The sequence below is a fragment of the Enhydra lutris genome, unplaced genomic scaffold (genome assembly GCF_002288905.1).
Source record: "Enhydra lutris kenyoni isolate GAN:26980312 unplaced genomic scaffold, ASM228890v2 scaffoldscaffold35, whole genome shotgun sequence".
NCBI lineage: Eukaryota > Metazoa > Chordata > Mammalia > Carnivora > Mustelidae > Enhydra > Enhydra lutris.
Genome location: NW_019154119.1, coordinates 7,710,572 through 7,723,722, shown reverse-complemented (window position 1 = coordinate 7,723,722; position 13,151 = coordinate 7,710,572). Strand labels below are relative to the sequence as shown.

Genomic DNA, 13,151 nt, shown 5'->3' with positions numbered 1-13,151 from the left:
ATGGCTGGGGTTTAAAAAAAAAAAAAAAAAAAGAAAAGAAAAGAAAATGAAAACCACATCCATTCTATTATTTGTACTTCAGGGACTGCAGTACTAACATCTTCTCTTTATCCAGAGGGCTAGACAAGATGATAAAATCTCAGAGAAAATAGAATGAATGTAATGAATTGAGAAATCCTTAAAAGTAACATACAGAAGTATTCAGCAGCACAGAACACATAAAAGAAACCCTCAACGACATATATGTTCCCATACTTTAAACACATTTCCTAAGTGATATGAATAGAAAATGTAACTACAGGGGCGCCTGGGTGGCTCAGTGGGTTAAAGCCTCTGCTTTCGGCTCAGGTCATGATCCCAGGATCCTAGGATCGAGCCCCGCATTGGACTCTCTGCTCAGCAGGGAGCCTGCTTTCCTTCCTCTCTCTCTGCCTGCCTCTCTGCCTACTTGTGATCTCTGTCTGGCAAATAAATTAAAAAAAAAAAAAAAGAAGAAAGAAAGAAAGAAAGAAAATGTAACTACTTTACAATTAAATGGAAACCAGAACTCACATTTCATTAGTAAGTAATCTAAATAACTACTCATATACTAAGAGTGAAAAAATAGCATACTTAAGAGAGAAAGTGAGTCTTGAGGAGTGAAGAGAATGTAGAATAGGAAGTGACCTATTACCTACTGATATTCAAATGCAGCTTTAAATTTCACTTTAAAAACATAACAAGTGCTGCTTGTATCGATTAAAAAAAATACCTTCCTTCCATTATTACTAAAGTAGTAACTTTGTATCTGTAATTTTGTATAAAAAAATCTACTTCACCAAAAAAATGTATTTTGTTGGCCCTTTCTGAGAGTTGTAGTCTGTTAATGGGAAGAAATTTTTATAACTCTTTTTTGTATTGGGCTTTCATAGGCATATTTTCAAAGACACTGTCAGGTTATAAGTAACAACAGTTTATGGGCGCCTGGGTGGCTCAGTTGGTTAGGCGGCTGCCTTCAGCTCAGGTCATGGTCCTGGAATCCCGGGATAGAGTCCTGCACTGGTCTCCCAACTCCACAGGGAGTCTGCTTCTCTTTCTGACCTTCTCTCTCAAATGAATAAATAAAATCTTTAAAAAAAAAAATCAATAGTTTAAAATACTATAAAATGAGCTGAACACAATGGAACAATGTTCAAAGTGGAAAATTTTAGCTGCAAACTTCTCAGTATTAACAAAATGACTTTCTTTGGCTGCAATGGCAAACAGAAACAAGATTTATCTGACATGCCAACTCTAAACTGATTTTATTTCTTGAAGGACTGGCTTCAAGAATTCTGGGCTGTGGTGAGTTAGGAGAATGCTATAGCTTAGGCCATAAACAGAAGAAAAAAATGGACACATTAAGAACCCTAGTACACGTACGCCATCCCTGCTAAGTCTCACAATAGTACTGATTTCAACTACTGGCATCTGAGCTCTAAAATACTAACTACAAGGTAAGCAAGACTCTAAAGACATTTCTTGATTTTTTCACTCTTCAATGTGAGTGTCTACATTTAACATTTCAAACCTATGCCAACTTCTACAATTAACTAACTATATACCTGGCATGCCGGTAGCAAGACCCTGACCAAAGGCCAAAGTTGGATTTGCTGCTGCGAGTGATTCTGCCTGCTGCCCTTGTTGGCCCTGATTGGGAGTAAGAGGGCGCTGACCTGCTCCAGCTCGGAGAACCTACAAAGGACAAATGATTTCCTTCAAAATGAAATTATCAAATAACAGACAGATAAATTTATCCCAGGCAACTCTGTACATATGATAAATGGTCTTTGGATAGTCTTTGAACATATTTATTATGTGCAATGAAATGCTGATATAGCATGAAAAAATATAAAATACTTAAATTCAAAAACACAATCGCTGGCTCTTGACAACTAGAACAATCTATTAAGTAATATGGAGATTTTAGAAGGCCTGTGGGAAAATTATTTCTAGTATTTGTGCTCTTTAACTTACCAATGTAGTATTAAAATAAGAAATTTATTTGGAGGGAGGAATGGCAAAAATCTTAGATCATATTAATTTCACAAAGATAGATAAACAATTCAGGACAAGGGGGATTCATTGTTAACACCACCTGTGTAAGCCTCACACATAGGTTTGTGTATTGTTCAGGTAGAATATTTTCATGTTTGCCCAAAGAATTTATTAAATCACGCTGTAGTATAATCTACAAGAACTGAGCCAAAGGACAGCTTCAATACAACATCAATATAGTATTCAAATATATAAAGGAAATTTAGACAAAATTTAGCTGTCAAGTAAACACTGTACTTGGCTTTAAGTTGCTTCTTCGGTGTAATTATGAAGAATCTGACAACCAGAATTCTGAAATCAATAGTGTTTCCACATTTATTAAAATAGTTCCAGGAAAGCGAGGGTGGGTGGGGGGTTGGAGACACCTGTGTAATAAACATTTTCTATTTTAAGAAGTTAAATCTAATGTTTAGTGAAAATATTTTCCTCTTGTTTAAAAATATAAAGTATGCAGGAATCCTTTCCTGATCAGATATATAGTAATATTCAAAATAGTAATTTAAATACCGAGAAGAAAATGAAGTGATAATTACTTGGATAGGGAAATTAACACACCTGGAGAGGGGATGAAAAGAAAATTAAAAATTGCTAGAAATTTCAAGACAGTTTCATAACAGAAACATAGAAACAGAATACAGCCACATCTTTAAATTCATGTAATTAGAAAAAAATGTAGTCAATACACCTGTATACCAACTAGATACTAGGTACTGTATTACATACTGAAGAAGATGAAAAGACACAGATCTTGAAAACAAAGAACTCCTGGAATTTCAAAGACTCTGCAGTACTAACGTTAATGAAGGCAGGCCTGTACCTGTTGCTGTCCAGGCTGAGCTTGTGATGCTGCCTGCTGATTTGCTGTGTTGTTTGCCGCAGCTGCAGCTTGTTGCTGAAATAAATTGGCTGGATACACCCCCCACGGAACACCATAATACTGAGGTGGAACCACTGCTGGACCTAAACCCCACAACCCACCCCACCCCCCCAAAAAAAAAGTTACTTACATTTTATAGATAAATGAGGTCAGTTACCATTAGATCATAAAAAGGAACAGTATATTAAGACTTAGAGCAAATGTCCTTATAATCCTCTACTCACTTAACACCTGCTACATACTTTCTATTTTTTTTCTGATTCTATTAGGGGGACAGTCTCATTCAGATATGACTATTAAAAGACAAAGTATTCAGGAGTGACTGCAATGGCCTTAATGGAGATGATAAAGCTAAAGTCAAGAGGGCCAATGAATTGACAGGATACTTAATAATCTATGCAACATTTACTGAATGCCGGCTCATGGGTTTGATACCAGAAAACACATAGTATTTTTAGGGAACATTAGATTTCTTAAAACTGTGGGTTTACTATGTTCAATTCAAATTCTCTTTATTAAAAAGGTCATTTTCTGACTACTGAAAAGAATTACAACAATAAGAACACTTTTATCTTTTTATCTGCAACCTATAACATAAAAATAGGAAACATTCTGGTACCAAGCTCGCTACAACTGTTACTTGAATTGTAAATCTTCAATTTAAAAATATTCTTTTTTAAATTAAGTTTTTATTAAACATATTTTTCACATTTGAAACAATTAGTCACAATTCTCCTAAAACAACTGAAAATCACATGAAAACAAATGAAACTTCAGTGTTTATATTATTAGGAAAATGGACTAGTGAGTCAAGACAAGAAAGAACGGGGGCGCCTGGGTGGCTCAGTGGGTTAAGCCTCTGCCTTCGGCTCGGGTCATGATCTCAGGGTCCTGGGATCGAGCCCCAAATCGGGCTCTCTGCTCAGCAGAGAGCTCGCTTCCTCCTCTCTCTCTCTCTGCCTGCCTCTCTGCCTACTTGTGATCTGTCAAATGAATAAAAAAAACTTAAAAAAAAAAAAAAAAAGACAAGAAAGAAAGGTAATACAAAGCAGACACACAGACATGTGAAAGCAAAGTAGGAAAAATAGAATCAATTGTTATTTTTCTATTCTACTTAAGGTAATATTTGCTTCTAGGAGAGGAAAGAGCAAGTACACAACATGGCCCACCATTAGTAAGCTGATGAGTAAGATGTCATGATTACTGATTGATATAATAAAGAGGGCCTAAAATCCCACAGATATGATTTTAGTATAGCTATTTAACACTTTGTAAAGTTAAACTCTTGGTTTTACTTTGTTTTGGAGGAAAATAAACCCCAGTACAATTGACTGAATCAACTAAAGTAAAAAGCATTAAAAAAATTTAGATAAAATATATTTCTGAAGATAGTTTAAACAAATCTATAATGAGAACTATTAACAGATTTATGAAGGAAGAAAACATTATCAAAACAAAAGTCAAGACACCTACCTAGAACCTCTCTGTCTGAAACAGAAGCCAGAGGCCATTTGTGGCTACATAAGAATTAAAAAATTGGATGGCCCAAACTGAGATGTGCTGGAAGTATGATACATATGCAAGATTTTGAGGACTCTGCCCAGAGAGTTTGTTGGTTTTGTGTGTGTATACGTAAAAGATCTATTAGTAATTTAAAATTATATTAAAATGATATTTTAGATATTTTGGCTAAATCAAATATTGAAATTAATTCTATGTTTTTTTTACTTACTTTATAATGTAGCTACTAGAAAAGCTTAAATTACATTATTTGGCTCACATTGTATTTCTACTGGGTAGCACTGGTCTTTTGCCTAAGCCCAGAATGCCTAGAATGCTTATTCTCAAAACTAACAATTTTTTAAAGGAGTTTCTTTCGATTCCATAGACTGTATGATAAACCAGAACTTTACATACTAACATCCAGTTAACCAGCACCAAGACAGTTCATCCCTTCTTTATGGAACCACATGCAGATCTATACTAAAAACTACTGAGTATGACAGATGAGTTTCAGTCTGCTAAGCAAGCTATCAAACAAAAATTTGAAATTAATGTTTATTTTCTCACTTCTTAATATTTTAAGTCTTGAGTATAAATAAAGAGTACCAAAGTCTCAAGAAAAGAGTAACTGTTCTTTGGTCATGATAGTAACTACCAGCAGTGGTGTTTAAAACGGTCTTACTCATCAGTGACAATTCGTATCAGTGAACAAAGTAAAAAAAAAAAAACAACACACGGTAGTCTAGAGTTACGAAATTGAACTGGCAGACTTACTCCAGTGAACATACATCTCTGTAGCTGATACTACCTTGTTTCTACCTCTGTGACCAACATAATAACCTGTACCTAAGACTCATTAATTTGTCTCTATACCCAACTTAGTCTAAAATAACCTCCTCATAATCCTACAGAATATCAACAAATTGCTTTGCTCAACAGGATGGTACCTGACCAGCACATAACTCTTGCAATAAATACAGTTTTGGGTTTAAAAATATTTGCCTCCCAGCTTTATTGCTATACCACGAACATGTAACACTGAATAGTTTTGGCTTTCATTTTAAATTTTTAGTGGTAGTTTCGGTTTTGGCAGTTCTTTCCAACTCCAATTCTCCATTTTGCCCCTCAGTCGGCTTGCACATTTTAATATAGCTAAATTAACTACTTTCTAAATACGCATTCTCTCAAGATTGCTGAAGCTCCTTTACCTCATACTCTCCCTGACATGGTATTTATAGCACCTACCCCGTTTATTTTATGAGAAGTGACTTTACTTTGCAATGTCTCTGCGGTTAATAGCATTGGTCACAAAGGGAAGATCTGTGGTTAACAATGTAAGATCTCTAAAACTACAAAATTAAAATGTGAATCAACTATGTATAAGGAAAGAGTTACCAGGCTTAGGCTTTTTCCTAGCACTACAATAGGAAAAATAGCAAACTAACTCTCTGGAAACTTCAGCTCATTTCAGATAAATGTTTCATTTCCTAGGTACTTCAAATTGACCAAATAGACAAAAATAAAGCTTATACCAGAATTAAAACTAAATCCATAATAAGCAACAAGGCTGAACAGTGAGGTACCTGCTAATGTTGCTGCGGCAGCCAATCCCGCCGCAGTGTATGGGTCAGTCCCCGGAGGAGCAGCACTGATAATATATGGATTTGGCACAAATGCAGCTGGAGCAAGGCCTGCTGAGAATACACCAGCTGTGTATAAAAAGGGAGAAATAATGAGTGAAATGAAAAGCATGATTTTCTTCATCTGGAGTGGGGGAGGAGAGAGTATGTAATGGTTCAAATTCTGATTAACTGAATGAGCTTGGGCATGTAACTAACACAACCTGACTCAGATTCCTCATTTATGAAACAGCTGTATCACCGCATCTTAAGAGGATTTTTTGTGAGAATTTAAATGATACTGAATATGAAATGACTACACAGAACTAGCACAACAGGCACACAATGAATGTTGAGAGCTAGAACTACTATTGTTCAACAGTAGTTTTTCATTAAATCTTTATTAAGCTGTACAATATGCTAGGGATTCAACAGTGAAGACAGATAAGATCTGCTCTCAGAAATCAATCCATCCAATGAGAAAAAGAAGCAAGCAAATTGGCAATCAGTATAGAAGTACAGTAAGTGCTAGAGGCACAGAGAGAAGGGGTACTTAAGCTTCAGAAGCAGTAGGTAGGATGAAGAGCGGCTCTAGGGCAAGAGAATTTGACAAAACAAGTTATAATCAGAAGGAAGACCCATGAAGATCTTCCTGGGTTATGGTAAGTAGTTTGGACTTTACCCCAAAAGCAACAGAAGAAAAATGAAGGGCTTTCAGCAGTACAGTGACTTTAAGGCAACTTCTGCATCTAATGTATGCCAATGTAAACTTCGTAAAGGCTAGGAAAAATTTTAAAATGTTCATTTGCAGTACTTATTAGACAAGAGAACTGCTGGCATCGAGGAATCACTGTGTGTAATATTTACCATAAGGTACTAACTACCAGAGGTGTGTCTTTTGGAAAATAATGGAGACGAGTTGAAGGTGAGGAGATAATAAAAGGGGCATGTTTAAAGTTAAAAGAAATCAAAAAGGTTCAATTTTAAAATATGATTAATGGGGTACCTGACTGACTCAGCTGATAAAGCATATGACTCCTGATCTTGGGGTTATTGAGTTTGAGCCCCACATTGGGTGAGGACATTACTTAACAAGAAAAACTATTTTTATTTTTTTCAAGAGTTTATTTATTTATTTGTCAGAGGGAGAGTGACAGCAAGCACAAGCAGGGGGAGTGGCAGGCAGAGGGAGAAGCAGGCTCCCTGCTGAGCAAAGAGCCAGATAACAGGACTCAATGCCAGGACCCTGGGATCACTACCTGAGCCGAAGGCAGACACTTAACCAACTGAGCCACCCAGGTGTCCTAAAAAAATTTTAAAATCTTTAAAAATAAATAAATAGGGGTACCTGGGTGGCTCAGGGGGTTAAGCCTCTGCCTTCTGCTCAGATCAGGGTCCTGGGATCGAGCCCTCAGAGCCCCCACATCAGGCTCTCTGCAGAGCAGAGAGCCTGCTACCCCCTCCCCCTCTGCCTGCTTCAGATTTCTCTGTCAAATAAATAAATAAAATCTTTAATAAATAAGTAAGTGATTAAGAAGGGGGCATAGGAATATAAAAACATGTGGACATAAGTAACTTTAAGAAAAGTATTCAAAAGAAGCACTTATCTTAAAATCTATACCTTAAAATCAAGACTCAGAAACTTCATTCTACATTATAGCAGTTTTTAAATGTTTTGACTGTGACCCACAGTATGAAATATATTTCACATCGACTTAGTGGCCATATATACATATACATGCCACAAAAATCTCAGAAACATTATCCTTATAAAGTTCTACCATAACCTATTTTCTATTTTTCTACTCAATTTTCCTTTTCATTAATTTCTATAAATCTATTTCATTTCTAAAAATAGTGGCCATAGCCCATAGCACTGATTTCATGCACAGCCACAAAAGAGCCATCTGAAAAATCTGCTTTTAATAGAAGAAGAATCAAAGGGTCCAATAAAAATCCCTGCACTATTTAAAAAATCATTTCCTCAGAATTAGATCCTTAAATACACCTGAGGGCAAAGGTTTCAAAATCTCCTTCTGGTTCTTCTACCATAAATTATCTTTACCACAGTAGAAAACAATGGATGCAATGATATTCATGTCATCTCATACCACTACAAAATCCCAAAGCCAAGATGTAATTTTTTTATATTTCATATTTTGTGATTTTATTTTTATTTTTTAAATTTATTTGACAGAGATAACAAGCAGGCAGAGAGGCAGGCAGAGAGAGGAAGGAAAGCAGGCTCCCCGCTGAGCAGAGAGCCCGATGCGGGGCACGATCCCAGGACCCTGGGATCATGACCCGAGGCAAAAGCAGAGGCCTTAACCCACTGAGCCACCCAGGCACTACTGGAGCATACAAAATGTGAAGCCAAAGTCCTCGTGTAGTCTTTACTGACCACTGGTTTATAGTCTTCTAAATCTTTCAATTTTAGAAATAATTTTAACATAGCTTTCTCTACATTTATGCTAGATGTGAAATTTCAGATAGCTGAAAAACAAGGAATTAGTTCTACCTAATGGATACATATTGAACCTTCCGCTGAAAGAAGTTTCTTACTTTTAAGCTCATGATTCATTTAAGAAATATTTACAACATACTAGACATCAAATATGCTTGTGTATTACATAAATATATATTTATTTATGTTTGCACATATATATACACAAATGTGTTTGTATCTGTGTGTTTATACATGCACAAAAAATATACATCCTACATTTTTAAATGCATATACACAGACACATTTTATACTGTAGACTATAATGATACTTTAATATGTTTTCATTTGCCAATTAACCACAGATCCCTTTCTATGTCAACAGATAATCTAGGCCACCTGGGTGGCTCAGATGGTTAAACATTTGCATTCTGCTCAGTTTATGATCCTGGGGTCCTGGGCTGGGGCCCCACATTGGGCTCCCTGCTCAGAGGAGAGCCTGTTTCTCCAGCTCCTTCTGCTGTTCCCCACCCGCTTGTGCTCTCTGGCTTGCTGTCAAATAAATAAATGATAATCTTAAAAAAAAAATTTTTTTTTTTTTTTTTTTGTTTTAGGGGTGCCTGGGTGGCTCGGTCAGTTGAGTGTCTGGCTTCGGCTCAGGGCATGATCTTGGGGTCCTGGGATTGAGCCCTGCACTGGACTCTGTGCTCAAGAGGCAGGTTTGCTTCTCCCTCTCCCGCTGTGATCTCTTTGACTCTTTCTAATAAATAAATAGAACATTTAAAAAATTTTAAGATAAAGTTCTAACAGATAAAGAACTAGAGATTAAAACAAAAAACTTTTTTTAATAAAGATTTTATTCATTTATTTGAGAGAGAGTGGGGTAAGGGAGGGGCAGAAGGAGAAGAACAAGAAGACTCCCAACTGAACAGGAAGCCCAATGTGGGGCTCAATCCCAAGACCCCAAGATCATGACCTGAGCCAAAGGCAGATGCTTAACCGGCTAAGCCACCGAGGCTCACCTCTCATTTAAACTTTACATCTATCAGGAAGAGGACCCAATTATCTCCAGGCTATTTTCCAAATACATTCTTTTATTAATCTGAGATGTCAATTAAAATTAAAATCTACCCTTGCACACTAAACACACACTTGCACATGTGTCTACTGTGTGTTCTTGTCTGTTATCTACTTGTATATACCTACGTCAGTACCACACTGTTTCAATCACTTAAAACAGTAACTTCTGACATATAGTTGAGTAGGTCCCCCTCTTCCCACTTTAGTTTTCCATTAATTTTCTTGTTTTACTTTTCTAAGACAAACATAAAAAACAAATTTTAAAGTTCCAAAAAAATCCTACTGGGATTCCAACCAAGAATACATTAAATCTACAAATTAATTTAGATGAAATGACATCTTTATAGTTTTGAGTTTTCTTCAAAGGTCTTTGTCCACGTTTATTTGAGACTTCAGGAAAAGGTATAGTCAGCTATGCCTTGCACGTCTATAGTTTCTACTGACTCCAATCCTTAGCTTCCAGTTTCTCTGTCTCTGCCAAGTACTGATTATTTTGATCATTTTGGGTTTAGTGTTCTTGGAGATTTCTTAAGTTTTTATTCTCCAGTACATTTCATCCTAGGTGACAGCTACTCAATAATGAAGCCCACCTAGGTCTTTACTTATAAGACTCTGAAATGGCTGATTTTCACACCATTTTGTTGTTTCAAGACTGCTGATCTTTGATGGCTTTAAGTCCTTTATCTCCTAAGATTATGAATCAACTTTTAAAGTTCTTTCCGAAACTTTAAGGTTCCCTTATTTCTACATTTTGGGTGTAAATTCTACTGTTTGTTACACAACTGGCTGCTTTCTGGCTCATCTTTCTTGTTTGCACTGTGAATTTTGTTTGCAATACTATTGGAGAGATTCTCTTATAATCACCTGTGCATCAGGGGGTATTAAAGATGGCCAACCACACATCATGAAGTTAAGTCTCCAAACCAAGTCTTATTTATACTGTGACCTGGGTGCTCTTACTATACCCATGGTTAGCATGACTCAAACTCCAATCCTGGTGTGTGTAGGCCCTCTATTTGCCCCCTACAGCCCACTGCAGGCTATACAGTTTATTTCTATTTTACTCCCATGGATTACCTTTCAATTTCCTATACTATAAAATTTCCAAACCACCTCAACAATCCCTTTTCTCTTTCTCTTTCTCTCCCTTTTCAGTGTAGATAGCTATTTATAAAAAATAAAAATATACTAAATCTATTTTATCTCCTTCTGGCCCAGTCCAGGAGCGAAGTCCAGGTTGCTACCAATTTTTATATAAACTAAGAACAGTTTTAACATTTTTAGTGGTTGAAAACAGTAATAGTTTGCAACACATGAAAATTATATAAAATTCAAATTACAGTGTCCACGGTAGAATTTTATAGGAATACGGCTATATACATTCCTATGTCATTTAAGGTTGTTTTTGTGCTCTAACACCAGAGTTGAGTAGTTGTGACTGAAACCATACAGCTTGCAAAAACTATAATATTTACTACCTGCGCCTTTATAAAAAAGTTTGTCAATCCCCACTCTAGAAGAATCTTCTACAGCCACACTGTCTGTTACGTTACAACCACATATAGCTACAGAGTATCTGAAATGTGATTAGTCTATTAAGATCGGCTTAAAGTGGAAAAATCCATACCTAATTTGGAAAGCCTCATATGAAGAATTTAAATTTCTCAATAGTAAGTTTTATACTGGTTACATTTAAAATGACATTTTTTGATATAATGGGTTAAATAGTCTATTCAAATTAATTTCACCTATTTCCTTTTAGTTTTTAAAAATGTGGCTACAAAAGAAATTAAAATTTACATTTAAAAATTACATTTCTAGGGTGCCTGGGTGGCTCAGTGGGTTAAAGCCTCTGCCTTCAGCTCGGGTCATGGTCCCAGGGTCCTGGGATCGAGCCCTGCATCGGGCTCTCTGCTCCGCAGGGAGCCTGCTTCCTCCCTTCTCACTCTCTGCCTGCCTCTCTGCCTACTTGTGATCTGTCAAAAAAATAAATAAAATTTTAAAAAAAAATCTTAAAAAAAAAAATTACATTTCTATTTTACAATGCTGTTCTAAAACGGGTTTTCAGCCAGCCAAGAGATGACTAGGCAAACTTGGATACTAAGACTGGTCAACAATGGATATATTTAACTATGGAACAAAGATTAAAAGGTGGAGTCAATTTTGGTAAATTATGCTTAGAAATAGTTCCATTTTTATTCAGGTTTTCAAATTTATGTGCATGGTTTCCCAGATGGCTTCACAAAGTTCTGCCAAGACTTAAAAGACAAGGTGAGTCCAATGTTACTTGAAATACTCTAAGGTATTCAAAGGGGAAATAGTTCTAAATTCTTTTCATGCAGTGATCATATTCCAAAATCTGAGAAAAATACAAAATACACAAACTTAAGGATTAATTTCATGTACACATTACTGATGCAAACATCCTAAATAAAACATGAGCAAACTGAAAGAGCTCATTAAGAGATTATATGCATTTTTTATTCCATGAACACAAGAATGATTCAATTAGAAAATACTTATAAAATTTGATATCTGCTATAACCAAGAGCTTCCATAGATACCAATTTAAAGATTTAATAAAAGACAGAAAGCCATTTACAAGGTCAGCAAAAGACAAAATACCTAAAATCATACTTATCAAGAAATATGCAAACTTAGGTGATAAAAACTTTAAAGTACTGATAAACAACACAAAAGCAGACTTAACAAAAGTAAAGATACACCATGTCCTAGTTAGAATATTTAATGTAATAAAGATGTAGATTTTCCAGAAGTTAATTTAAAATTTAAACCCAATCTTCTAGAAGTAAATAAATAAGCAAATAACTAAAATGCATATAAAAAGGCAATTAAGAAAAGAAAATTTAAAACTTCAAAAAGGCAGAGCAATGGGTATACTAGCCTGTCACATATTAAAACATACCATAAAGCTCAAGAAATAAAAAAGGGTTATACCAGTCTGTATAGAAGATAGGAATCACTACTCTTTTTTTTTTTTTTTAAGATTTTTAAAATTTATTTGACAGAGAGAGAGATCACAAGTAGACAGAGAGGCAGAGAGAAGAGGTGGAAGCAGACTCCCTGCTGAGCAGAGCGCCCCACAATGCAGGGCTGGATCCCAGGACCCCGAGACCATGACCTGAGCATAAGGTAAAGGCTTTAACCCACTGAGCCACCCAGGCGCCCCACTACTATTTTTTCTTAAATTTTATTTATTTATTTCAAAGAGAGAGAGAGCACCCACAGTGAGAGAACCCTAAGCCGACTCAGTGCTGAGCCCTCTAAGGGGCTCAATCTCATGACCTTGAGAGCATGACCTGAGCCAAAATTAAGAGTCAGATGCTTAAGCGACTGGACCACCCAGGTGCCCCCTGAATCACTACATTTCTAATGAGGAGGACTAAGTATAGAAATAAAGGAAGCGGGGCGCCTGGGTGGCTCAGTGGGGTAAGCCTCTGCCTTCAGCTCAGGTCATGATCTCAGGGTCCTGGGATTGAGCCCCGCATCGGGCTCTCTGCTCAGCGGGGAGCCTGCTTCTCCCTCTCTCTCT

The 13,151-nt window shown here is 36.3% G+C and overlaps 1 protein-coding gene across 8 annotated transcripts in view; it reads right to left on the bottom strand.

The window, feature by feature from the left end:
* The window catches only part of LOC111154116 (pumilio RNA binding family member 2), a 101,795-nt gene that overhangs the window by 47,389 nt on the left and 41,255 nt on the right, over positions 1–13,151 (bottom strand). For 5 of the 8 annotated variants that reach the window (XM_022513510.1, XM_022513511.1, XM_022513513.1 and 2 more), the window contains 3 exons: positions 6,040–6,165; positions 2,894–3,036; positions 1,584–1,713 (listed from right to left, as the gene is read on the bottom strand). In XM_022513510.1, coding sequence (XP_022369218.1) covers positions 1,584–1,713; positions 2,894–3,036; positions 6,040–6,165 — 399 coding nt within the window. The remainder of the gene's footprint in view (positions 1–1,583; positions 1,714–2,893; positions 3,037–6,039; positions 6,166–13,151) is intronic. The other 3 variants (XM_022513517.1, XM_022513518.1, XM_022513512.1) reach the window with 2 other exon arrangements.